The sequence below is a fragment of the Rhinatrema bivittatum genome, chromosome 18, assembly GCF_901001135.1.
Source record: "Rhinatrema bivittatum chromosome 18, aRhiBiv1.1, whole genome shotgun sequence".
Taxonomy (NCBI): Eukaryota; Metazoa; Chordata; class Amphibia; order Gymnophiona; family Rhinatrematidae; genus Rhinatrema; species Rhinatrema bivittatum.
In genome coordinates this window covers 50,008,283-50,035,177 of record NC_042632.1, presented here as the reverse complement: position 1 = coordinate 50,035,177, position 26,895 = coordinate 50,008,283, and the positions used below count along the sequence as shown (strand labels likewise).

The 26,895-nt window shown below is 41.9% G+C and overlaps 2 protein-coding genes and 1 long non-coding RNA gene across 4 annotated transcripts in view; 2 read left to right on the top strand and 1 right to left on the bottom strand.

Annotated features, from left to right (window-relative positions):
* LOC115079582 (solute carrier family 22 member 5-like) overlaps positions 1-1,600 on the top strand; it is a 50,528-nt gene extending 48,928 nt beyond the window's left edge. The window contains exon 11 of the transcript XR_003853329.1: positions 1,200-1,600. The gene's annotated coding sequence lies outside the window, so the exon portion shown is untranslated. The remainder of the gene's footprint in view (positions 1-1,199) is intronic.
* LOC115079583 lies at positions 1,011-26,727 on the bottom strand. 2 transcript variants are annotated; one of them, XR_003853330.1, is made up of 4 exons: positions 26,492-26,727; positions 11,576-11,665; positions 1,851-1,994; positions 1,011-1,223 (listed from the first exon to the last, which is right to left on the bottom strand). It is a non-coding gene; the product is annotated as an uncharacterized LOC115079583 (long non-coding RNA). The 2 variants fall into 2 exon arrangements; XR_003853331.1 differs by lacking the exon at positions 26,492-26,727 and adding an exon at positions 11,838-11,958.
* LOC115079581 (solute carrier family 22 member 4-like) overlaps positions 25,867-26,895 on the top strand; it is a 48,699-nt gene continuing 47,670 nt past the window's right edge. Inside the window, exon 1 of the mRNA XM_029583240.1 lies at positions 25,867-26,323. Coding sequence (XP_029439100.1) covers positions 25,931-26,323 — 393 coding nt within the window. The 5' untranslated portion in view covers positions 25,867-25,930. The remainder of the gene's footprint in view (positions 26,324-26,895) is intronic.

The following is a 26,895-nucleotide window of genomic DNA, read 5'->3' as shown; positions in this document are numbered from 1 at the left end:
GAATAATTTTCTAGAATCTTAGGGGGTCATTTTTCAAAATGCGGTAAGGCGTTTTCGCATGCGTTAAGGGGCTTATCGCATGCGAAAAGCCCCGTTTTCGCATGCGATAGGCCTTTAACGCATGCGAAAACGTGTTTACCGCATGCGATCGCACCATATCGTATGGTGCGATGCAAATTCCAAAAATGGGAGGAGTAGGGGCGGAGAGTGGGCTGGGTTAGGCTCCCTGCGAAGAGTATCGCACAGCCATAACGCAGATTTTTAACTACACCTATGTATGGGACATGCTATTATGGCCTCTCTCTCTCTCTCTCTCTCTCTCTCTCTCTCTCTCTCTCTCTCTCTCTCTTCCCCCCCCCCCCCCCCTCCTGGGATCATTGAAAAACGGGTCCCCCAGTGGTTGAATGCAGGAAATACATCGGGTTTGGCGCTTATGGCAGAATATGAAATGGTTAGCTCTTCGCACAGGTAATTATTGCAAAATGCGATAAATACTACATTAGCATAAAACACGCCCCTTTTGCTATCGCATGCAGTACTTACCGCATTTTGATAAATCTAGGCCTTAAAGCAGTACTACCAAAATATTTTAAATAATTTAATCCACAGTTGGAAAACAACATAATGTTAGGACCACAAAAAAACCCAAAAAAACCAACTCAAGAAAAGGTTTTTTGCTGTTCATTTAATTCGTGAGCCAGAATGCTTATTTTTTTATGTTCTGTTTTTCTCTTCTTTGGCTATGGTCTTTAGTGTAGAGCCAAGTCCCATTAGGGTTTTTGCCCTTCCACTGATCATTTTCATAAAATCCACTTTAGTACAAAGATGTTCAAAAGAGGGAGCAGAGATGAACTGTGACTCCCAGTGAAGGAGATTGTTATAAAAATCAGGCCTGGTCTCTGTAGTCCAGGACATGTCAAACTAAAAGAAACAAAAACAGTAGAGCAGTTTGGATTAAGACGAGAGAGGAATTTATAAATATTACCAAACAAAAAAAAAACAAAGTTCCCTCAAAATAGCTAAATTATACTGTGGCCTTAAGGTACACAGATGGCCAACAGAGTGTCCAAGGCAAGGTGTTTGATTATTTCAGCTGAGGCTCAGATTTGGCCTTGGGGAAAATGCTTGATGAGACAGGTCCCAGACTAACGGAAGACTTCCTGGTCTTTCTTTCATCCCTTATCCTATGTCCCTCTAAGATCTCTCAAGACGACATGGCGACTCTGCAAACAAATCAAAATTGGCACCTTGAAAACTCGAGCATTGGCTACTAGGGCATCTGTCTCACTGAAGATCTGGGGCCAGTTCAAGCCTTTATGGCCCATGCTTATCTTCAAGAGAGGGGCTGTATGAGTCAGAAAATGCCCTACCAACCAGTGGGGGATAGATGTTAACCTTAGCAAAATCTTGTCTAGAGATACTTTCTGTATGTGAAGCATTGATTTACTTGTTTTATAAAGCCTGAATCAATATCTAAGTTGCTTCAATATACTTTTACACTTTTGTAATATTTCAGTGGCATGCAAATTTATATTTGCATTGTTTAAATTAGATTTGATACATTGTTTTATACTAAAGTAATTAAATACATTAGCTTTTAGTGCTTGGAATTTTATTTAATATTTAAAAATGTATATTTTAATCAAAAAAAAGTTCAGGTTTCAAAGAATGATCATGAAATATATAATTAAATATTACTTTCTAATATTGATGACCTTGGTACTAATGAAAGGAACCAAACTGATTTTACTGAAATCTGCATTTATCCAGAGAATGTGTGCAACACGGCTTGTGAGCTTCTCCTTTATTGCTTCACTAATCAAAGAATTTTTTATTCGGAATCCACTCACCAAGGTACTTGCATCCAACATGGTGAACAATATCAAAGTCCAAGATTGAACTGATCATCAAAAATGTTCAAACATTGATAATCGCACCACATGGAATTGTCTTTTCACCCCCACACGTTCCATAAAGGACGGCCACCTTGCACGCTGTGGAAAGCAGAAGCAACATAGATGTCAGTCTCTCTTAGGGACAAAATCTGCAGAATATTTTTTACCCTTAGGCTTTGCCCCAGTTCTCAAATTTTGTCTGTGGTTTCACTTTGGAACTTAGCGTGGATAGAAAGTCTTCCCCCCGCCTCTCATGCAAATATGCATGTTACCTTTCTCCGCCAGATCTAAACCTGTCTCCTCCATAATGCAGCTGAAGGGAACACCGTACATACTTCTAGCTGCTTTGAGGGAGGGCAGTGTTCAGACAGCCATTGGCTTTTTTTTTTTTCTCCTGTAATACTTTCATAGCCTTCATGTAGCTAACGTGGAAATAACCATTTGCTCACTCAATTCTACCCAGCATTTTGTCAATCTTCTGTTGCTTTCCTGTGACTGTAAATATGTTGTAGACACGCACACTGGAGAAAAAAGAAAGTAAGATGCTATTGGGTGTGGCTTGTAGAGAAGTGAGGCCTTACTATTCAGTGCGTTGACCTCTTGAAGAGGTTTAAAGTGCATTTATATTGGAAATAGCATTGAACAGGCCAGTGCAAATACCGTGTACTCAGGCGAGCGCATAATCTCTTATGCAATAAGGGGATCAGCGTGTCCGAACCAGCACATAGCTAATAGTGCTAATCACGTGTAAATGCCATGTTGAGGCTATTAGCTATTACCTCCTTATGCAAAAAATAAATGTGCGCCTGCATACATTTTTACTCTCAAAGATTTGCGCCAGCCCTGCAGCTGGATTTAATTTGAGGAACCCCCAAAAGTAAACAGGAAAGTAGTAAATATTGCTTTTCTGTAGTTCCTCCAACTTAATATTATGGCGATATTAAGTCTGAGGAACCAAAAGGTTATGTAAAAAACAAAAAAATAAAGTTTTGTTGGCTGGTAGATTGGGAAAATGGATGCTCAATTAGCGATGCCATGAACGCGCTAGTGACGCACAATTTATCCCTAGCATGTCCTTTTTAGCCTGGTGGCTTACTTTCCTATTGCATCGAATACCCAGGAGAGGTGATTGTGCGCGCATTAAAAAAAAAAGTGTCCAGTTTGGATGCACATTTTTAGCATGTCAGTATTGCATCAGCCTGTAAGTATCTTAAAAGCTCTTTTTACGTTACATTGATTACTCGCAATAGCGGTTTTAACTAGCACTATTTAGCTATCACGACACAATACAAAATTTTTTGCAGAGGTGGTAAGCTGTATAAGTATGCAAATCTCATTTATGAATGCATAGTAAAATGTATGTTAAAACATGTGAACCTTAACACAGACCATTTAAGTGTCACAATGATACTAGATAGGAGGAATCAGAGAGGATGTATTTTTTAAAAATTCCTCATGAGCCCTTGACTCATGGATTGACTTTACGCTACTTCCGGGGTTGGTGTTAAATTTGCCACGTTAAGTGTACTAGGGATGTGAATCGTTTTAGGACGATTAAAATTATCGTCTGATAATTTTAATATCGTCTTAAACCGTTATGGAACACAATACAATACAGATTCTAACGATTTATCGTTATAAATCGTTAGAATCGTGAGCCGGCACACTAAATCCCCCACCCTCCCGAACCCCCCCCAAATAACTTAAATAACCTGCGGGTCCAGCGGCGGTCCGGAACGGCAGCGGTCCGGAACGGGCTCCTGCTCCTGCATCTTGTCGTCTTCGGCCGGCGCCATTTTCCAAAATGGCGCCGAAAAATGGCGGCGGCCATAGACGAAAAAGATTGGACGGCAGGAGGTCCTTCCGGACCCCCGCTGGACTTTTGGCAAGTCTCGTGGGGGTCAGGAGGCCCCCCACAAGCTGGCCAAAAGTTCCTGGAGGTCCAGCGGGGGTCAGGGAGCGATTTCCCGCCGCGAATCGTTTTCGTACGGAAAATGGCGCCGGCAGGAGATCGACTGCAGGAGGTCGTTCAGCGAGGGTTCCGGCGCCTCGCTGAACGACCTCCTGCAGTCGATCTCCTGCCGGCGCCATTTTCCGTACGAAAACGATTCGCGGCGGGAAATCGCTCCCTGACCCCCGCTGGACCTCCAGGAACTTTTGGCCAGCTTGTGGGGGGCCTCCTGACCCCCACGAGACTTGCCAAAAGTCCAGCGGGGGTCCGGAAGGACCTCCTGCCGTCCAATCTTTTTCGTCTATGGCCGCCGCCATTTTTCGGCGCCATTTTGGAAAATGGCGCCGGCCGAAGACGACAAGATGCAGGAGCAGGAGCCCGTTCCGGACCGCTGCCGTTCCGGACCGCCGCTGGACCCGCAGGTTATTTAAGTTATTTGGGGGTGGGGGATTTAATTTAAAGGGTCGGGGGTGGGTTTTAGGGGGTTTTAATGTGCCGGTTTTTCGATTTTTCGATTTTTTAACGATTTTTCACGATTTTTCACGATATTTTACCCCCCCAAACGGCAACAATACGATTCCCTCCCCCTCCCAGCCGAAATCGATCGTTAAGACGATCGAGGACACGATTCACATCCCTAAAGTGTACATTGGGCACCCAGCGATTTTCTGCATTGGGTGAGTAATAGCTAATAGCCTCATCTATATGCAATTTACATGTGATGGCTGCTATGGACTACACATTAGTTTGGGCATGTGTTTTGGATGCACTAATCTCCTTATTGCATTGGATGCTAGTCTAGCGCATCCAGAACACATGTCCAATCACATGTAAACTTGTGCAGTAAGCTGGGCGCACTTTATTGCATCAGCCCTTGGTCAAGCAACAGTAGCTGAGTACTAACAAGTGTTACCTGTTTTTTTTTTTCCCCTCTCCACTCCAGAAACTGATGTGCAGTGTTCTGGTCACCTCTGCTCCAGAAGTAACTGCTTGCATGTTTGTGCAGTAATACGATTGTAAAGTCAAAGATTCTACTCCTCATGTAAGGTGCTAGTTAATCCATGTAGTCGTACTCGAGAAAACTGCTGAACCCCTTTAATGCTGATGCTTTCTCATGGAAGTCTGCTTCTTTTAACAGCAATCTTTCCTTTCTAGTTTTATCTTTCTAACTGGTGCAAGATGACTAAATTTGGCTGAAGCTGGGGGGTTTTTTTTGGTTTGTTTTTTTTTACATATATTTAAAAATGTAATGCTGATTCTCAAATGCAATAAACTTCTTCAGGATAGGCTTCCACCAGAATAGCACTTACATAGTAACATAGTAATGATGGCAGATAGACACAAATGGTCCATCCAATTTGCCCAGCAAGTTGTTCAAGGTAGTAACTGCCACCCCATGCCTTCTGATACAGGTAGTAACTGCTGCTTCATGCAGGTTACCCCCATGCCTTCTGTTAAGGGTAGTAACTGCAGCTCCTTGCAGGTTACTTAACTTCGACCTGGCCCTTATTTGCTGGGTTCATGCAGTACATACACTCCTGTCTGTAACTTAACCATTTGCATTTTACCATGTACAGTGCAGACACTAGTGCAGGGGGTTAAAGTTCCTGAAAGCAACTTCCACTCCAAAATTGGTTTGTTTTATTTTTCTTTGGTTACTATTTACTTAAAATATATATATATAGCACTACTAGACATACAAAGCATTCTGTAGCAAAATACAGAAGATACCATCCCCATTCTGTGGAGCTTGCAATCTAGTAAAGACATGCAAATGAGGCTTCAGGAAATGTATAAACATGATTATAATTGAGGCTGCTGTGATCAAGGAGAGCCAGGGTGCAAAATTAAAAGCATCCTCAGAGAGGTGTTTTTTAGGTGGGTGAATATGGCCAGAGAGGGAGCATAACTTATCAGTTCAGGGTACTGGTTCCGAGTGTACAGCACAGCCAGGTAGAAAGCGTGGAACTCATTCAGCAGCACATGCGCTTAGTAAAATAAAGAAAGGTCCTTATTTAAAACGGTTTTCCCGGTTAAGTTTAGGAGTTAGCTGGGCTAACTGTGGATTTTAAATTTCCTACTGCATTGAGCGGTTCTGAACTATCCAGCTAATTCACAAACATTCTGCTGGCATTTCAGAGCCAGGGGATGACAGTGATATTCAGTGTTCTCTGGCTAACTTTAGTTGTGCTGGAGAGCAGCCCTAAAGTTAGCTGAATAACTTTGGCTTACTAGGATTTTATCTGACAATATTTAGCAGAGTGTATGACAATGGCAGTGCTCCTCTGAATATGAAAGTTAGCCAGATAACTTATTTGCCTGCAGCATTTTAAAATACGGACCTCAGTTTATAAAGAAGCAGAGAGGGTCAATTTCCAGAGCTGCCAGCTTGTTTATACCTCACACCAGGGCTCATCCAGTCAGCTGTCTGACTGAATTCAGCCATTCATGAATTGATTAGGGATGAAATTTAAATACCTGATTGATCAGTCTTTGACTCTGTTACCAATCAATTTCCGATCAGTTAAAGAATAAAAATGTAACTAGTTAGAACACTGATACCCTGTTAGCACTAGAAGCTGCACGGTATAGCAGTTAATAATGGCCTTTAGTTTTCAACCTCCTGCTTGGTGCCATCATTGTCATGTGATCGGATGTGGGTGTCAGGCCCTTGCTTGGACTGTTGACACATGGTAACCACATGTTTCACACATGTGCCAATTCAGTTTGCAGAAAATAAGTTTTTGAAAAAACTGTTTCAGCCTGTAGAAGTAAAAATAAATTGTTCATCAGGATAGATTTGTGAAATACTATAGCCAGTGGTTCAACCACCTTAATCTTTGCAGCTTTCTGTACTTTAACACCTCCACAAAAATGTTATCTAAAATATATAAATATATCAGTGAAGAATTGTACCTATATAGTTTTTTTGCTTGTTCAAATTGTATTGCTTAACGATTACAGAGAGATGTTCCTCTAATCTTGTACACACACAGCATTTTCTGGTACATGTAGTAAAATCAAAAGTTATTCGGTGGGCACCAGTTTCCTTTACTTGCAAGTAGATGCCACTATTGAGGTAAAAAGCTTCAAGGCTGTTGCAGAGTCTGAAGAAGTGTTGGAGTGGCTTAGTGCTTAAAGCTGTGGGGCAAGAATCAGGGAAACTAGGATTCAGATCCCACTCTGCCTCTAACCTTGGGCAAGTCACTTTATCTCCGTTGCCTTGGTACCTGTGTAGATTGCAAGCATTGTACCTGAATTCTTATAATGCTGTAAAATGCCTTGAGCATCCTTGGAAAGGTAGGCTAAAAATAATTACTTTTTTTTTTTTTTTTTTTAAATCTCTTCCTATTAGCCTTGTTGCTGCCACCAACTAGTGGCAAAGAGCACTAGGACCTACATCATAATTTTTGGCAACTGACGTATGAAAAAAGTGACCGCCACCTTCCTCTCAAAACTAAATCCCTTTTCTGTTTTCACTCTCCTCTTCCCCCCCTCCTTTTTAGTCTTTCCTCATTCCTCTTTACTGTTTCACCTCCCTAGGGTCATTGCTTCTCCTCTAACCTGTATTGCAGAGCCTACATTCCTCCAATTCCTGCTTAACGGTGAATGGCAGTATTTTTCCCCCAGGGTAGAGCTGGCAGCATCTCAAAGGAGAGACTCATGAATAATCCAGTGGGGTCCCCAGTTTGAGAACCACGGGACTAGAGCCTTATTTTTCTGTTTGTCTGTAAATGTTCAGCTCAAAATGTCTGTGTAATTGTGGAAAAGAATGCTCTTAAAATATAGAAAGGTAAGCGGTGGTAGTTTCAAATGTTTGCTAATTCCAGTACTACCCAGGTTACCTAATGATGGAAAATAATCATTAACTAACCACCAGCCACCCTTGATTTAAAAATTGCAGTACCACAATTTTTTTTGAGAATTTTTTTTGCATTTAAAATACATGCTATATAAAGCTTCAATTGCAGTACATTAATTAGCTGCTTGCTGAATCATCCCTCCAAAGACAGTCCAAATCTTTTCTACACGCTGTATACAACTCAAAATACTTCCAAAAAATTGACGTTAGCCTTTAAAATGATTTAAAGAAATATTTAAACTCCAACAGTACTTGGCCAAGTTTCAGATCTGGTCCTTCGTCAAGGGATCATAAATGAAAATAATTCCTGAGACGGGCTCATATAGCAGTTTGTGTCAAAATGGCGGGGTAAACGCATCAGTTTAAATGTACCACCATGTGACCCAAAAGCATAAGAACATAAGAAAATGCCATACTGGGTCAGACCAAGGGTCCATCAAGCCCAGCATCCTGTTTCCAACAGTGACCAATCCAAGCCATAAGTACCTGGCAAGTACCCAAAAACTAAGTCTATTCCATGTTACCATTGCTAATGGCAGTGGCTATTCTCTAACCAATGGAGGAAACATCACAACAACGATAACCAATCCAGTTCCTCATTTAAGCTCTTACTGAAAACAGTCTGTAAAGTAAAATCCAATATTGCTCACAATAAGTCAGTTGCATGGGGTAATTACCTCCGCAGATAATATGATCAATTTTTTCAATTACTATCCATCGAAACTGACTGAATGTATAACTATTTTCAATGCAATGTGAAACTATCAGGGCCATCATAGTTGGTGTTTAATTGAGAACGATGTTGAATAAGTTGAAACTTCACTGAACGTCTGGTGCATCCCACATATGCTTTAGGACAGGGGCACATTATAATGTAAACCACATCATTAGAATCACAATCAGTGATACATTTTCTCTTCACCTGGTGGCCTATAACTGGATCTAGCCAAATCTCTCCTTCAATTGTATTACAGCATTCACTGCATTGATTGCACTTACGATGACTGCCGGATGAGTTGATGGAACTAGAAGTGAAATAAAAATGCACAATCCGGTCCCATATGTTAGATCCAAGTGAAGAAGCTATTAGGAATTAGTGAACATATGTAACTATCGCTTCCTTTCTAAATTTTATTTAAGAGCAGTTTTTTCCATAATTACACTGATATTTTGAGGTGGGTTTATTTTTTTATTTTTACATGGTTTACCAATTTTCTATTTTGGTATGTGAATGCTCAGCAGCAGTTCATGAAAAACTTTAAAGTTACCATGAATCAGTGGCACACTAGTTGCACCTTATTGAGACGTATTATAATGTGGCCAGTAATACACAGTCTGTTTAGATATAATGTTCATTTGCACGTCTAGTAATGGTAATACAAATTATCATGAAGCCCACAACATTCCATTTGTGGCCAATTAAAGCATCTCTTAGCTAATGCTGTATTATTGCTGACTATGTGCACTTGTATCTGCACGTCCAGATAGCGCAGTATAATTTTATCAGTGTGACCAGTAAGGTGGGTTCCTACTCTCTGCCTTTAAATGAGCATCCACTGAGTGAGGTTTTCTTACTGTGTAAAAATCCTTAGCCTGGGGAGAAGGCGCTAACATTTGACTTTAGGCTCTGTTTGCATCTATTTTCTTCTTTTTTAATTTGGCCTGTTTCCGTTACCTTTCTATAGTCTTCATGTGGCTGAACATGAAGCTTTTGCCAAGGTCAGCATTTTTCGTGTCACTCAGACAGGCACCCAAACTAAGTTGAAACATGGATCTTAAGTGCCATATGGCACTGGCCCCCAGCTCCTTGGAGACTCTGCCTGTTTATCTTTCTTACCAGAGAGAGAATCTTTGATATTACATACACCAGAAAATGCGCAGTCATTCAAGATTGAGCCATCTGTTAATCGTTGATAGAAGACTTTAAAAGCAGTGTACCAATGCAAAAAGCAAAATGGTTGCTGGGAATTTTTGGTTTTGTGTTCTACATTGTAAGTTATGTGTTTTGATCTGAAATATCAGGTTGCATATTGGCTGTTGAATCACTGGGTCACTTTCTCATGAGCTGGACATGTGGGACAGTGATGTACAAAAATAACTTTCTGAAACTTGTTTTATGCATTAGAATTTTGGCAACTTTCTGTGGAGGTTACTAACAAATGTTACTACATAATATCCCAGTGTTTCAACACACGGAACATCCGTGTTCCTCTGAGCATTGGAGGTTGTACAGCAGGTGACCACTTAGGCAGGGAATGCAAATAAAGGGATATACAGAAAACAAGGTAAAAATGTATGGAATACTTTATAGAGCAATTACTAAGTTACTGGTGCAGGTTTCCCTAATTATGTGCTACTGTGACCCTTTGTATTTACCATGGTTCCCTCCATCCTCATTAAGAGGGTGATGTCTACAAAAAAAATTGTCCATTATACTTTCTTCCTCTTAAATATTCATTTTCTCGATTGTATTTAATGGGGGGGGGGGGGGGGGCAGAGATGCCACCTTCTCAGACCTAGGGTTATCACCTGACCTAAGCCAAACAGGCTGATCCGGTCCTGGTTTTGCCCCATTGCATGCTATGATTTTGTAGTTTTGATTTTCCCATCGTTTTCTGTTAAAAATAAATAAACATAAAACTCAGCGCTACAAATCCCTGCATGCAGAGAACAAAACTAGGACTGGATTAGCCTGTTTAGTTGACCTAGACAAGGTGACAACTCTAACTCTGGATCTCCCTCTTAAGAACTATCGAATATTTACATATTTGTCCATATAAAATCTTTCTACTCAATGTGGTGGTCACAGTGGATCTATTAGATAGTTGTTTATACAGTATAAACCATAAGCAAATGTCTATTGCATACCTATATACTTGGTTCCTAAGAATGTGGAGAGAGTGAATGTTAGTGTATTTATTTAAAGAAAAGTACTGTAATTTTAACAATTGATATATTGCCTTCCATATACAAATGTTTCATAAGATGGGTTGAAAAAATGTTTCTCAGCACAGTAAAAATATTTGTGGCATTCAGAATATGAGTATATAAATATGTTGATCTTAGAGTAAGGGTTTGAGGCAGGGGTTATGTTGATGTAATGAGGGTAAATTCAGTGTAATTTTTAGTGTAAAGATTTATGAAAATGTAAAAAAAAAAGCTTCTTGTAGGAAACAAATTATACTTAGCTAAACCATTTCCTGATTAAATTAACTGCATGCACGTAATATTGCTAAGTAACAATGAAGGGGGAAGATCCCATTGTAGTTTTCAGATTTCCTATCCCCTTTACTTACCTGATCCTCGTAGCACAGTTCATTCAGGATTGAGTTGTCCTTGAAGGGAGGAAACCAGGGTACTAGTGGCCAAGCTGTGATATTTGCCATTCTTTGTCCTCACTTCAAAACAAACCAATTTTGAAACACAACACGTGTTGAATAGTGCTGCTTGGTAGTGCTGTGCATACCATCTGGCTGCATTTGTCTGAGAAAACGTTTGGTTAGGTTTCATCGTAAGGATGACTTTAAAAAGAGAGAGAGAAAAAAAAGTCCCAAGCTTTTTGCCACAGCTGCAGGATGGGAAAGTTGCCTTTGGACTTCTGATATAAATTCAAACAAAGGAGAAAATGAATCTCCAAACATGGGTTTCTCAGTATCTTTGAATGTAACTGATTTTTATATAACGTTGATGTGGCAAGCTGCCATCTGTTTGCTAGACTTGTTTGAATGAAGCTATTAATAAATACATCTGGTTTCTTATTTAAAAGAAACATTGTTTTCATTTCTTTTCTGCTTCTGCTCTTTCCTTTCCGTACTCATTTATATATCCCAAAAGATAGTATAAAGCACAGGAGGTGTAGTCTTGTACCTGGAACCAAGGTTCTCTGCAGCCTGGGAAGCCGCTGACTTCTTTACCATGTGGGTTTATCTTGTAGAAGAGTTTTGAAAATCTCTTTACCTGAAAGAAGAAGAAACATTGGCTAACTTTCTTTCTAGAAATTGTACGTTCTATATATTTTTTTCCTTTAGTCTGATTTCCAAATTTTCAGAGTATGTCGTAGGGACAGGAGGATTCCGACAAGGGTAGGGAGAGGTGAGAGTTCGTATCCATGCATATGTGCGGATCATACCTGCTTGCATTCTGGAAAGTAGGCTTGAGATCTGCTGCATCTTGCCCCAGACTGTACCAGATAAGTAGAACCACCTGCTGGGATAAGACCAGCATCATTTTCAGGAGCTTTGGGCTTTCTCTTCTTACTGCTGCTTAGCATAGTTATAGCTTTACTAGATGTATGCAGTGTTGTACAGATGCACAGAAGAGAGTCCCTGCTCCAGTCATCCTGAGCTCTCTTCCTTCATTGCCTGGAGGTGGAAGAGAAGCCATAAGTGTTTTATCAGCCCCTAAGGTCTCACAGGAAACCTGACTGTCTCTGGTGGTCTAGAACTGATGGTGATGGCTTTGCCTCCTGGAGAGGAAGAGTCAGTATCTCCTTCCTCTTGAGACCACCAGGCAACCAGTGTTCCTGTGAAGAAGGTCCAGGGGACAGCTTGCGGCCACTACCTCTTCCATCTCCAGCCAGTGGTGAAGTAGCAGAGTGGGCTCTGTGGAGGCACAAACCAAAGGGGTTGCCCCTTTCCCATCTCTTTTGTGAGGGACTGGGATGTAAACTTGGTATTTTGTGTGGCTGGAGTGGGTTAAGTTGGTTTAGTTTTGGTTTTCTTACCCTTTGTGAGAGAGGGGGGTTGGTCAGGGAATATTAATGATTTGTTGTATTAGATTGTGTATTTTTATTGTAAGCTGCTCTGGATCTGTTTTCTGGAGGAGGGTGGCATATATATGTGATAACTCTTTGCTGTTTCTCACGCTAGACACGTTCTCATATACCTACCAAGCAAGAATTAGGGTTGCTAACTGAATCCAGATTCAGCCAAGAGGATCGGCCCAGTTCTGTGTTTACCCCACTACATATATGTATTTATTTGAGTTTTTTTATACCGTCATTCGGTGAAGCCATCACAACGGTTTACAAGATTCAAATTGTCATTCTCTTAACAATTGTGAAAAAAAGGTATAACAGGATGCATATTAAACAAAAGATTAATCATTTATAGTCCAGAAGAGAATCATTTTTGAGTGAGGATGGTTTGTTTGCTGGTTGGAGACGAGTTATTTTGTGGATTAGGTTGGAAATTCTGTTGGGTGTTAGGATGATGATAAGTTTGGATGTCAATGTAGACTTTGTGAAAGAGCCATGTTTTTTTTTTTTTTGGAATAGTCATGCTGGGGAGGATTTCTCAGACAAATTATTTTAGAAAATGTAGTGCTACAGTGAGCAGACTGGGTTGAATTTTGGGGTAATCAAATGGTGACATGATGAAAGCAAAAGAAAGGCACTTGCTTATCCAGTAGACAAGAACACCAGTTACTAATCTCACAGTCTTAACACATGGAAATACACTAAAAATTGTGCACGTAAGGTGTGTTTTTTTTTTTAGTTGAATAAGTTTTTTTTTTTATAAATAAGGTGAGGTTTATATACCACCTCTCTTGCCCAGCAATGGATCACCCAATCTGGTTTATAGCAATAAAATACAAAATGCAAAATCTTTAGTTTTATACGTCATAAATCTAAATCAATATAAGCCAAAAAAAATTATTACGTAATATTTAAGAACCTAAAATAAAGCAACAGAGTGAAATTGTTTTGTACAATCCAGGATTGTGGTGATAGGCAGCTGTAGGACCAACAGTGCCTCATCCCTAGTTTGGGAGGATCACAGGGTTTCTAAATTCATAGCCCACCTGCCTTCCTCACCTCCATCCCTCAAACCCTACTGTCTGCGCAGCACCGGGGAGAACATGGTCAGGTGTAATGCACTGGTCACATAACTGTATTCTGTCAAACTAGAGGAAAAGCTGTGCTTTTAGAACTGGGCAACTATTTTTGGATGTATGCAGTGAAGAAGAAAACTGACAGTTTCTACTACTATGATGCAATTATTGCTTCAGACTTTGTTTTTAGACAACTGGGCCACGGGCAGCTTACCATAGTACCCACAATCATACTGTAAGACAAGCAGAAATCCTTCATATTAAGCACCTTCCATTTCTCAAACTCCTAATTGGTGTGACTGTTCAAACTGCTGCTATTACATGGTTTGCAGACATGCGATTAGATAAAGCATGCAGCGACTGACTCTAGTTGCCCGATCACTTCCTGCATGAAATTTCCAGCACATTTGCAGTTAAACCCAAGAAGCTGTTATGCTGTGTGATCCAGATTGCTCAAAATAACTCTCCTGTTTTGTCTTAAGATGCTTCCGCGTGTGCTCTTATTTCACAATCCGCCCTTCCTCTCCTTTCTACTGTGAATGGAAGGGGAAGCTAAAGAGAGCCTTTCTGGGAGGAGTCCAGGGTTGGTGCTGGGGAATAAGGAATTAAATGCCAGGATTCCAGACTGAAGGTCACAAAGTTAAATTAACAGGACAAAACTGGTAGCCAATGCAATGACTCTAAGACCGGAGTCATAGGGTCACATTTTTGTTAACCAAAGATCACCTTGGTGGTGGTATTTTGAAGTAGCTTTAAGAGTTTTAACTAGAAGACTCATAAACAGAGAATTGCAATAATCCATCTGATATAATAAAAGCATGCATTAATGAGATCATGAGGTACAAATATTGGATGCAAATGATGACTCTAAGGGGAAAAAAACCACTTTTGTGTGATTCTAGAAATGTGAGTAAGAGTTTAGAATCAAGTTTGTACCCCTAGCGCCAAGGACACATTTTTAAGAGGTTGGAGTTTTCAAGCATGATAGGAGCCTAGGTTGGAGTCTGTGTGACTAGCCCAGCGCTGTAGGTTTCTATCTTCTGGGACATAAAATATGCTGAAATAAAATCTAATCTGAGGCCCAAATATAGTCCTGTGTGGTCTCCTTTGGAAGATCCTTTTCCTTAGCTTGTTAGTCCAATTAAGGTGAACCTTTTTTTTTTTTTTATCTATTTGTTGTTTACTGATCTTTATTTTAATGCATGGAAATGGACTAACTTTTCAACCTCACTACTTTTATCCATTTATCTCTATACCATCCATTGCCTCAGGTACGAACTTAGATTGTGAGCCCTCCGGTGATAGGGAAATACTACAGTACCTGAATGTAATCTGCTTTGAAGTGCTGAAAAAGCGGCATATAAAAATCTAAATAATAAAATAAATCCTTTTATTAAAATATCTAACATGACCTATATGCTATGAATCCCTCTTCGGCTTTGTCTGATTCTACTTGTTAAAAGGGCTAAATGACTCCAGATAAAATCATATTCTGCTCAAACAAACCCTTCAATGAAACAGTGAGCGAGCCATTGAGCTTTAGTTGTTTGCTTTGCTGGTTCTCCTTTAATGCAACTGATTAGTTACTGTTCCCCAATGTTACAACTGTTATTTACTGTAAAATGTTGTTTTAACTGCCTGCCTTCCCTCTCTCTCCCCCTCCCTGGGGTTAGCCTCATCACCCATGATATTTTCACCCCAGATTATCCTAGGCTCATTCTGCACAATATAGTGAAATAAAAGGGAGAAACTTTGGGACAACAGATCTCTCATTTCTTTCTGATTCAGGATCATTTTCAAGCAAGCAGCCCTTTATAAAATATTGGCAGCACATTGGCTGAGAGAGAGCATGTGATGTTCCTGTGCTAAATAGTATTAGTAGCAGGTGATAACAGAGAAAGACTAGCACAAATGATCTTGGCTTTGTACAGAGAAGAAATCTCAAACTTTCTGGACACACATGATTACTGAGATGGGACACACTGACTACAAGTAGTTAAAACATTTAAATCTTGAAATCATAGTAGGATGGTTTTGTCCAAAGATTAATTTATACTGGGTGTAAAATAATTTACATATCAAGATGAGGATTTTCACCTTTGTACTCAGCTTTCTTAAGGTTGTTGATAATGATAAATAGTGTTTAGGACATAGAGCTATAAATCTACACTGAGGAAGCTTCATAACGTCCTCTTCTGATTTCAGATCCTGCATCCCACTTACTCTTTGACCTTAGCAGCAGCACTGCTTCTAATGCCTTTTCCTTCTGGATTAGACTTTGGTAGCAGTAGCAAGATTGTCTATCTTAGAGGTGACTGCATACGTGTGTCTGAAATATAAAATGTGATAGTCACACGTGTCACAACAGGCACAAAGACTCTTACATTTACACACACACCCTCAGGGCCTTCCCCCCATCTCCTCTTGAACCAGAGCAGGATGGGATCTGCTGCAGCTCCACCAGGCTTTTCTTCAAGCCATAGCTGGTTAGGATTTGCTGTGGCCCCCATTGGGCCACAGTTGGATGGGGCCTACTACAGCTAGACCTCTCTTTGGGCCACAGTGCGATGAGGTCTGCCATGGTTCTGCTGCTTTTTGGGCTAAAGCGAGTTGGAGTCCTCCATGGCTGGGCTGTAGTGACATGGGGTCCACTGAGGCCCCAAGCTGCAGTGGGATGGTATCTGCTATAGCCAGGCTTTGCTTTAGGCCATGGTAGAATGAGGTCAACTGTGCCCCTGCCATTCTTCAAACTGTGCTGGGATAGGATCCACCACTGGCTGGGCCTCCCTTTGGCCATGTCCTCTCTTTGGGCCACAGTGGGATGGGGTTAGCTGCAGCCGTGCCACTCTTCAGGCTATGGCAAGATAGGGACTCTGCCATTCTGCAAGCCACAATGGGGTGTAGTCCACCATGGCTGGGCCTGTATTTGGGTCTTATTGCTCTTCAGGCTGTGGCCTTCAAGCCACAAAGGGTTGGGGTCCACCATGTGAGGGAATATATAAGAAATTCCCTCAGGACATCTTAATAGTCTGGCTACAGCTATCTGGCCTGGATCTCCGTAAGAGCCAAGCCAGCAAAGGATGCTGGGCCAGAGAGGATTCCTGCAGCCTTGGATAAGAAGGCAGGCCCCAGAGAGAAGGCAGGAAGCCAGCCTAAACAAGAACTGCATATATTTGTTGAGACTGCTGAGCTAAGTGACCTCTACACTGTACTTTGGTTTTGCTTGTAAATAGTTTGCATGGAGCCATTGGAGTGTGATCCTTTTGTACTCCTGGCAGTTTCTAAATTCTTGGCTACTCCAGCGTAACCCACACCACCTTTGGGCCTCTTGTCAGCCGTGGGACACTTTAGTAATCATGTCTATGGCAAGGTGAGGTGGCTGCTTTTGGGGGTGGTACTTTTGGCCACCTCCCCACATTTTGCCATCTGTGGCAGTCACCTCATCTTGCCTAATGATAAAGTCGTGTCTGAGGAAAAAAAAAAGACCCACAGAAAAAAATTATTGATGGCAGTGGTGCAAAACCAGGAATTTCTAGCACTGTCATTTGTATCCCTTTCCTATATTTTTCTTCCTCACCCCACCTCATGTTTTCTTCTCCTCTATTCCTCCCTACCTGCTGCAGCAGCTGACCCATCTCAGCTCTGTGCTCCTTTCATCCTGCTTTTGTATCGAGACCTAACTTTTCTTCCCCATGGTGATGTAGGCTCCTTAGTGCCTCGACTTGCTTTCTCTTCCCCTCCTCGTAACCTTCTCCTTTATCTTTCATTTCCCATCTTATACTTTTTCTCTTGCCTGTTGGGCAAAGAGTACATTATAGTGCTAGAGCTCAAGCACAGGGAGCATTTCCTTCAGGAGCTGCTGCTCTTGCCTCCGGTCATAGTCTATTGGTCCTGGATGCACTTGCTGAGAATCAAGAGGTCACAGAAGCCGTGGTACCTACCCTTGCAATTCGCTGTAGTGCTGGTTAGTGATGCTGCTTCACTAACAAATTTTTAGTTTAAACATCTTTCCTTGCCCTGCTCCACCAGTCAAAACCTGTGGGTTTAGTCCCCTCATCCAGCAATTGGAGGCAGAGTTGTTGTTGTTTTTTCTTTTTTTGATGACATCACCTGGATGTATGTCATGCATGGAACCAGATGTAGCCAGTGTTCTCTGCCTCCAGCTATTGGATGGACGGATGTGGACAAACCTTGACCTGGTTTTTTAATGGAAGAGAATTTTTATGATTATGTCATGGTTGTGATACAGCCCTTAAATTTGTTTTGAGTCAAATTTATCTTAATGGGCCAAGCTCCTGTGGATTGTTCTCTGCAGTAATGCAAGCCAGGAGAGCAAAGCAGATCACTAACCATCTGATGGGATTTTTCTCTGGGAGAGCACTACATGTGTAGTGTGAGCAGGCCCTTTTCAAAAAAAGGGATCTTATGTTTCCTCTCGGAGCTGAAATGTTTGTGGAGGCCAAGCTCCTGCAATTGATAAGACTTGCAGTGAGGGTTTGAAAGCTCACCACCTCTTGTCAGAACTGAAAGCGGGCTTCCATCCCAGCTCCCATCCCTGGAATGTGGTAATAGGTTGAGCAATAAAAGACAGCTGACAAGAGAAGATAACACACTCTCTTATTATTCAAATTGCCTTTAACCTTTTTCAAGGCAGAGCTTTCAGCTGGTTAAGGTAAGTCATAGAAGCTATGATAAAAAGGAAAAAGATACTTTCAGTTTGTACTGGATATGATTTTCTGAGGATTGCTATGTGCCAGTTCATATGTCAGAGTGCTGTGCTCGCTGTGATCTCTAGAAGGCAGCAGCATCGGACAGCACATGGGTCGATTTTTCAAAAACGCACATAGGCGTCCATGTGCACGGACGATTTTTAATATTGGCGTGCGCATATGCAGGCAGGTGTCGTCTTAATACGCGCAAGGGGGAATTTAAAAAAAAATACAATGCGAGTAGGCCTTTCCCAGTTCCTGTACCCTTTCCTACTCTGCCTCCCTTTTCCCTCTTTTTTTTTTTTTAAATATTTAGGAACTTTATCTGAATAGAGGCCGGCTCCCAGCGTGTGCTTCCTTGGGACAGAGCCTAATGGTCGCTGCCCCTCCGATTGAACCCAGCACTTCTGTGTGTAGTGGGAGATAAACATGTGGCTGGGCCGTTTTTAAAATGTGCTCGGCGCACACATCCACCAATTTTTTACAGGCATCGGGCTTTTAAATTTTGGGTAATAGTGTTCAGCTTGCAAACTCGATGATAAAGCAGAGTACATCAGAGTAAGCTTACAATCTGGTGTCTTACTAGCTTGAATTCAGTGCATAAGTATATTTTAAACTGAGACATTCTCAGAGAGAGCAGCAAATGCTGGTTTCTTCCGTTGTGTTTGGAAGGCTACCAGCTTGAGAGCGCTCGAGCAGTTACAGGCTCCGCACAGCCACATAGCATTAACTCTCCAAGGGCTGACACATTCCCAGAGAGAGCAGCTAAGGCTTTCTCCCCTTGTGTTTGGAAGGCTACCAGCTTGAGAGCTCTCGAGCAGTTACAGGCTCCGCACAGCCACATAGCATTAACTCTCCAAGGGCTGACACATTCCCAGAGAGAGCAGCTAAGGCTTTCTCCCCTTGTGTTTGGAAGGCTACCAGCTTGAGAGCGCTCGAGCAGTTACAGGCTCCGCACAGCCACATAGCATTAACTCTCCAAGGGCTGACACATTCCCAGAGAGAGCAGCTAAGGCTTTCTCCCCTTGTGTTTGGAAGGCTACCAGCTTGAGAGCTCTCGAGCAGTTACAGGCTCCGCACAGCCACATAGCATTAACTCTCCAAGGGCTGACACATTCCCAGAGAGAGCAGCTAAGGCTTTCTCCCCTTGTGTTTGGAAGGCTACCAGCTTGAGAGCGCTCGAGCAGTTACAGGCTCCGCACAGCCACATAGCATTAACTCTCCAAGGGCTGACACATTCCCAGAGAGAGCAGCTAAGGCTTTCTCCCCTTGTGTTTGGAAGGCTACCAGCTTGAGAGCGCTCGAGCAGTTACAGGCTCCGCACAGCCACATAGCATTAACTCTCCAAGGGCTGACACATTCCCAGAGAGAGCAGCTAAGGCTTTCTCCCCTTGTGTTTGGAAGGCTACCAGCTTGAGAGCTCTCGAGCAGTTACGGGCTCGGCACCGCCGCATAGGATTACAAACAAGACTCTTCTGCTGTTTAGCTCTCCAAGTAATTATTGCCAGCAGTCCTGCCTCTGGAAGTTTTTCTCCCCCAGATCCTTAAGAATCCTAAACAAAGCCTTTCACTCTTTAAAGGAAAAAAAAAAAAAAAAGAATTCTGAGCAATAAATAGAAGGTCTCAATAATCCATCAGTTTCACTGAGTTGAAATTTAGGTATGAAAAATTCTGCCAACTGTGATTCAGTTCTGAGAGGGACACAGCAGGCATCCATATCTGTTCCACTCTATGCAGAACTGGAGATTAAACTAGTTTCAGAATGGAACTTCCCCACAGGTAAAGTAAGGTCTGTTTAAAAAAACAAACAAACCCAGGTTGCTGCCAGTTTCTTACCACTGAGCAGGAAATCATCTATCCTTGTCGAAAGAGGTGCTGCATGTAAGGAATTATGCTTCACTTTTTCTTTCATTAACTTTTTATGTGGATGGCATCTGCACTAGTAGGGTAGAAAGAGCTCTATTCAGTGGAAATCTGCAGCTTTTGTTGGAGAACAGATGGCACAGTTTGAATCCACTGCTGCCTATCATTTTGTTGAGGTTCATGAATTTTTTAGTTCTTCTAGATCACTACCCCAGTAGGAGCTAGAAGACTTCTAGGACTCAGATGTTGAGTTACTGGTTCTTGCAAAGAGAGAATTTAGTGAGATACTTGAAAGACTAGTCTTGAGTCAAGATGAATCAAAACCACAGAGACTTCCTGAGTATAAAAGTTTACAGAGCGTGCCAGAAAACCTACAACAAACATTTTTACAAAAAATGGATCCACATTACCTGAGATTAGTAGGTCTTGGCTTTGCCCTAGAATTGGTTTCCCCACCACATTCATGTTCTTTTCTTCCATGTATATCACCAACAAAGACAATTGCTATACTGGCAATACTAAAATTAATTAAGCCAGTACTGTTGTGTCCTGCTCCATTTCAAAAGAAAGAGCAAGGATGTTAATCATTATACTTTGAAATTCCAAAATATATAAAATAAATAAAAGGGTTCAGCCCTTACAGACCAATTCTGTGGTTCATATGTATCTGAATTTGCTAGACCTATCACAGCAATACATTAAAATAGAGTATAATACTGAATCTCCATTTAAAAATATGGGGTCAGCAATCTGATGTGGCACTCCTTTTAATTTCAGAATTGCATTTTCATGTTTTTGGCTTTGGTTGGAGTCACAAAGAAAAGTGTTTAATGCTAGTGGGCCTGATGCTCAAAAGCATTTAATTCTGAGCTTTAAAAGTACTTTATCCATGGAAGTAGGCTTTTGAAAATTGCTATATCATATGCTTTTGATTTGTCAGTAGGTTTTTGCCCATATTAGGAGAAATCCGTAAAGTATTAATCATTAGGGAATAGCCACTGCTTGTTGCCGGCATTAGTAGCTTGGGCTCCTTTTAATGTTTGGTTACTTGCCAAGTGCTTGTGACCTGGTTTGGCCACTGTTGGAGACAGGACACTGGCCTTGATGGACCCTTGGTCTGTCCAGTATGGCATATCTTATGTTCTTATGCAAATTGCTATGATTAGTGTGCTTATATTTGCATGCATAATTTAAAAAATCACCTGAAAATAAGTGTTTTGTTGGTCTGCAAACTCCCTGAATGTCACAGAGGGGAATATCACTAGAGTTTCTAGATTGGATATTAAGACAACAGATGCCCTTTTTTAAAAGATTGAGGTGTCTACAGTTTTCTGCACTTCACATTGCAGGTCAGGAGAATGGGAAAACAGATTTTTGTTAGCCAAAATTTGAAGGCCAAGGTGCTAGGCCATTGGGTATGCAAGCAGAAAATTAAAAAAAAAAATGGGGTGAACCTTAGATGGATCTAACAGAAACTCACTAGAACACAAAGGCAAGAAGGTTCTTCAGCCAACAAAAAGACTATGAATGTCCTGATACAGGAGTGGGCAAGGGAAATGTTGCTTTATGCATTTTTCTCAGCTTGGCCGTTAATAGGCCATGTAATGAAGCTCAGGAAGGAGTAGCTATATGAGGGCCTAGTGCCATCACAGCGAGTGCGAAGACCCCATGGTATGCTGCTCTAAGCAGGCTGATAGTGGATCAACCATTGCATTTACAAGGCAGAGGGGTCTCCTTCACCAGGGATCAGTAGTGCTATAACAGTTATACAATGAAAAAGAAAGACCTTTGTTATGTGCACAACAGTTATCACCATTAATAAAAATACATTTCAAACACACAGTGTCTTGTATTTTGAATCTTCAATCCCTGAACGTATTACTTTTCCTATTTTCTCTCTTCTAGAGTTTTATATAAAACAGCCTGAGTGCCTTTTTGCTGGAGCACTTGGGCTTTACCTTAAATTCAATCAAATATGGTCCCCTTCCCTCCCCCCTCACAACCCTCCCACAGCAACAGGGTCATGTATTCAATATCTCTCAAACTCTCTCTTCATCCTACTTGTGTTATCATGAAAAGGATGTGAATTGTATCCATCCTTTGTAAATTAAATGTTACTGGCAATGTCTCATCTCATTTCTAGGTGCCATTGGTGAAATGGTAACTAGAAATTTTGCCTCCTTTGGCTTTGCATATAAATATTTCTGAATGATTTTTTTAAATTTTTATTTTAACAGTCCAGTTATTGCACACAGCACATTGTATGTATTTATTTATTGCCTAACTGCTGAAGCTCTTAAGTTAGGGCTGTTCAGTTTGGAGAAGAGATGACTGTGGGGGGGATATGAGAGTCTTCAAAATCATGAAAGAACTTGAACAACTTAATGTAAATTGGTTATTTACTCTCAGGCTGATACAGAAAAATGTGTGGACGAGCGCACAGGCCACTCTCCTGGGCGTGCGATTCAGGAGGGTGGCCTATGCAAATTAGGGCCCATGGTAAAAGGAGCGGTGGCTGTCAGTGGGTTTGACAGCCGACGCTCAATTTTGCTGGTGTCGGTTCTCAAACCCCCTGACAGCCACGGGTTCGGAAAACGGACACCGGCAAAAGTGAGCGTCCATCTTCTGACCTGCGGGCCGAAGGCTGATTTTTACTTTTTTTTTTTACTTTTGGGGCCTCCGACTTAATATCGCTATGATATTAAGTCAGAGGGGGTACAGAAAAGCAGTTTTTTCTGCTTTTCTGTACACTTCCCCGGCGCTGGCAGAAATTAACGCCAGCCTTTGAGCAGGCGTTAATTTCTGAAAGTAAACTGTATGGCTTGGTTGCACATTTTACTTTCTGTATCATACGGGAATAACTAATAGGCCCATCAATGTGCATTTGTATGTTGCGGGCGCTATTAGTTTCGAGGGGTTGGATGCATGTTTTCGACACACTATTACCCCTTACTGTATAAGGGGTAAAGCTAGCGCATCGAAAACACGCATCCAAATCTGGGCTAACAGTGTGCTCCACCAGAGCACACTGTACTGTATTAGCCTGTCTCTCAGATAATAGAAGGACCAGGGGGCACTCCCATGAAGTTAGCAAGTAGCTCATTTAAAACAATGTGAAGAAAATTATTTTTCACTCAGCACATAGTTAAGCTCTGGAATTCATTGCCAGAGGATGTGGTTATGCAGTTAGTGTAACTGGGTTTAAAAAAAGTTTGGATAAGTTCATAGAGGAACTGCTCTAACAGTAATTAATAAGCAATAGTAGCATGTGGTCTGTCTAATGTTTTGGTACTTGTGACTTGGATTGACCATTGTTGGAAACAGGATCCTGGGCTTGATGGACCCTTGCTCTGACACAGTATGGCATTTATTTTCTTAAACATTCATAATCAAACAAAAAACAATGGCATACAATTAATAAAAACTTGTCCACATTTAAAATAAAAATCTAAAACCATTCCCAAAGATACTTAACATCTAAAAGTAAGAATAAAATACAATGAAACTTAGCTCAGAACTATTCTGAATATATTTAAAATACTCAAATTCCTGTTTGAATAAAAATGTTTTCAATAAGGTCATCAATTATTTTTAAGAAATCAGTTGATTTCTGGAAGAATGTTCCACCATTCTGCTGCAGTAATGGAGGAGGGATGCGTTATCTTGGGAATATCCACACTGACAAGATCTAAACTGTTGTCTTGGGTTGTAAATTTTTAACATGACATTTTGCCCATGGAAATGAGTCAAATTTCAGTAATGAATGTACATGTAATGTCATTCTATACTGTATATGGTGTTTTAGGTAGAGCCAGTAAAGATCATATAACATTGGTGTGATGTAATCATAGTGTAGCCTCCCAGATGAGTCAATACAGAAATGCAATGAATGATTAATAGATTAACAGGTTAATAACCCTTGCCATCTGTTAGTGAATAGGCTGCAGTAGAAATTAATGTGCTATTGTGGTAGTAGACTTTATTAAGTCAGCCTTTATTGTAGGTACTATGGTAAAGAATCTTTTACTTTTTGTTAAAAGATTATAATCTGAACTGGAAGAAAAGGAGACACCAGAAATATGAGAGTGCTCCTTAAATTCCATTATAAAATGCATACTGTATAGCTTGCATAATGAGTAAAGGACTGCAGTGCAATTAGATATTTTTTGTAACTTGCTCTGTTCACTTCAGACCTACACTATATGAAACAAATGTTACACCATTGAATTCAGTTCTGTTTCTTTAATGGACCAGTCAGGATTATAATTCTGATGGCACATAAAAATAGTTTCCTTAATTTGAGGCTCCCATAGCAACTGGAAACTCAGCCCAGTGAATCAAGGCTGGCTTGTAAACGACTTACTGAAAAATAGATTCTGGTTCCAAAAGTTCATAGAGTGAAAATATTGCCATATGTGCTCCAGCCAAAAACTATCAGCCATAAAAAAAAAAATAAGTCTCTGGGAGTTAAACTCTGCGTTCTAAATTTAATACCCTGCTGAACTGCAAAATTTTAACAGAGTAAATCATTAGCTAGGTACACTTTAGGTGAATTGAAAAAGGCAGGCCAGGGGTCATTCTGGAGGTAAGTACTGATATTAAGCAGTACCTGGGTCACTGCTCTCGGAGAAAATGCTGTCCTAAAGTTACCAGACTTATTGTAACCAGGCACATTCAGTGTTAGACGGACCAAGGCAGATATTCTAAAGCCATTTAAATGGATACATTAAAATTATCTGTCTAAATGGCCAGTTTTGGTATTCAGTCTAAATGTAACTGATTATCTTATCTGGCTAATTTTAAACTTATCTAGGTCTATTCAGCCGCACGGTCTCACCACTGAATATCCTGGCTAAGCCAGCTAGTTTACATATATATACAGGTATATCCCACTGTGCCCTGGTTAAAGTTAGTTGGATAATTTGCCATATCCCTCGCAATGCATAGCTTAATGAGTATACCCTGCCCAGGATATTGCACTAAAAATTAACAGTGACCATGCTTGATCAGATTTCCAAGGTCAATACGCAAATGAGCCAATGAGTGCTCCAACCAGGCCAAGTTTGAAACAGATTAAGATTTAAGAGAAGAAAATGTGTTAAATACCTGCACGCAACTCCTCCCCACCTCTCCTGGCCCTGAAAAGATTTTTTTTAATGATTTTAATTATTGGTTGTTATGCTATTTATCAGCTGTTTTGAAATTTTTTATTAGTATGGTTTTACTATTATGATTGTTTCATATTTCTTTATTTTATTGTTTTGAGGATTGGTACCCTTACCCCTCCCCCTGTCCTAGTGTTTTTTTGGTGATTGGTTGTGCATGGGGTGGGGAGGGGAGGAGCACCCCCTCAGCCAGCAGATTGTGTTGTCGCCTTTTTAAAGAGGATGGGGGAGGGGAGAAATTCAGGTTTCATTTTAGTTGCACGAAAACAAAGCAAATGCCACAAACCCCAAACAATGTAAAATAAATAAATAAATACATGTAATGAAACACTTTGTTGATTTTTGGGGTTTTGTTGTTTTTTTTGCTTCCCAGCCCCTGCTCTCGAGAAAGCCTTGTGATTCCGTAACACAAGCACTTCCAGTCCCTGCGGGCTGCATTGTCTTTATGATAAGAATGGAAGCGGTGCCAGGCTGCCTGCCCCCCCCCCCCGCCGGCAGCCAGCATCGTCTCCCCGCCCCGCTGAGCCGGAGCGACGGCGGCGGCGGCTGCCCTGGCCCCGCCCCCTGCCGCAAGCGCCAAGAAAGGGGTGGGCGGGGCCAGGGATCCGGGGCACGGCGCGAGCCGCCGGCCAGCCTGCTCGCTCGCGCACAGCATGCGGGACTACGACGAGGTGACCGCCTTCCTGGGCCAGTGGGGGCCCTTCCAGCGGCTCGTCTTCTTCCTGCTCAGCGCCAGCATCGTGCCCAACGGCTTCAACGGCATGTCCGTCGTCTTCCTGGCCGCCTCGCCCGAGCACCGCTGCACGGTGCCGGCCGACGCCAACCTGAGCGCCTGGTGGCGGAACGCCAGCATCCCCCGGGAGCTGGTGCAGGGGGTGGAGGTGGCGAGCAAGTGCCGGCGCTACCGGCTCGACCTGCTGCGCAACTTCTCCGCCAGGGGGCTGCGGCCGGGGCTGGACGTGAACCTGTCCGAGGTGGGGACGGAGAAGTGCCTGGACGGCTGGACGTTCAGCACCGACGTCTATCTCTCCACCATCGTGTCCGAGGTATGTGCGGAGGCGATCCCTGCCTGCGGTGCCTGCTCTCTGCCTAAGCTGTTAATCAGATGTTGGAGGATTTTTCCCCCCCTTTTAATTTGCTTTGCGGACCAGCAGTTCAGTCAAAGCATCGCAGACAAAGAGGTTGCACTAGTGATGCCTCTCAACGGGACTTACCTAATGCATTTGCTTCGCCTTCAGTTTCTTGGTTGACCTTTTGGTTCTCTCCCTGCGGACCAAAATGGCAACCTCCAATCCTATAAGCGAGCCGCCTCCTGTGGCTTCCCTGTTTTGTCCCTCTGCCAGTGGAGGTATCGAGGCTGGAGAGGTCCCCGCATACCCAGTTTTCAGGGGGTGATTGTTTAACTCGTGCCTTTGCCTTGTGTCTCAAGGCCAGTTGTATCTAGGCACAGTAGGTATCATCGTGCAGCAGCTGGCCAAGAACAAATTGTGCCCACGGGGAAACGACAGAAAATGATGCAATCCTGGTGATGCTGGATGGTCATGAATCAGTGTTTGAGTAACAGCAAGCAGGGTGTTTGGGGAAGGTCAATGGCTGAAGGGTGCAAGCTCCACCACAT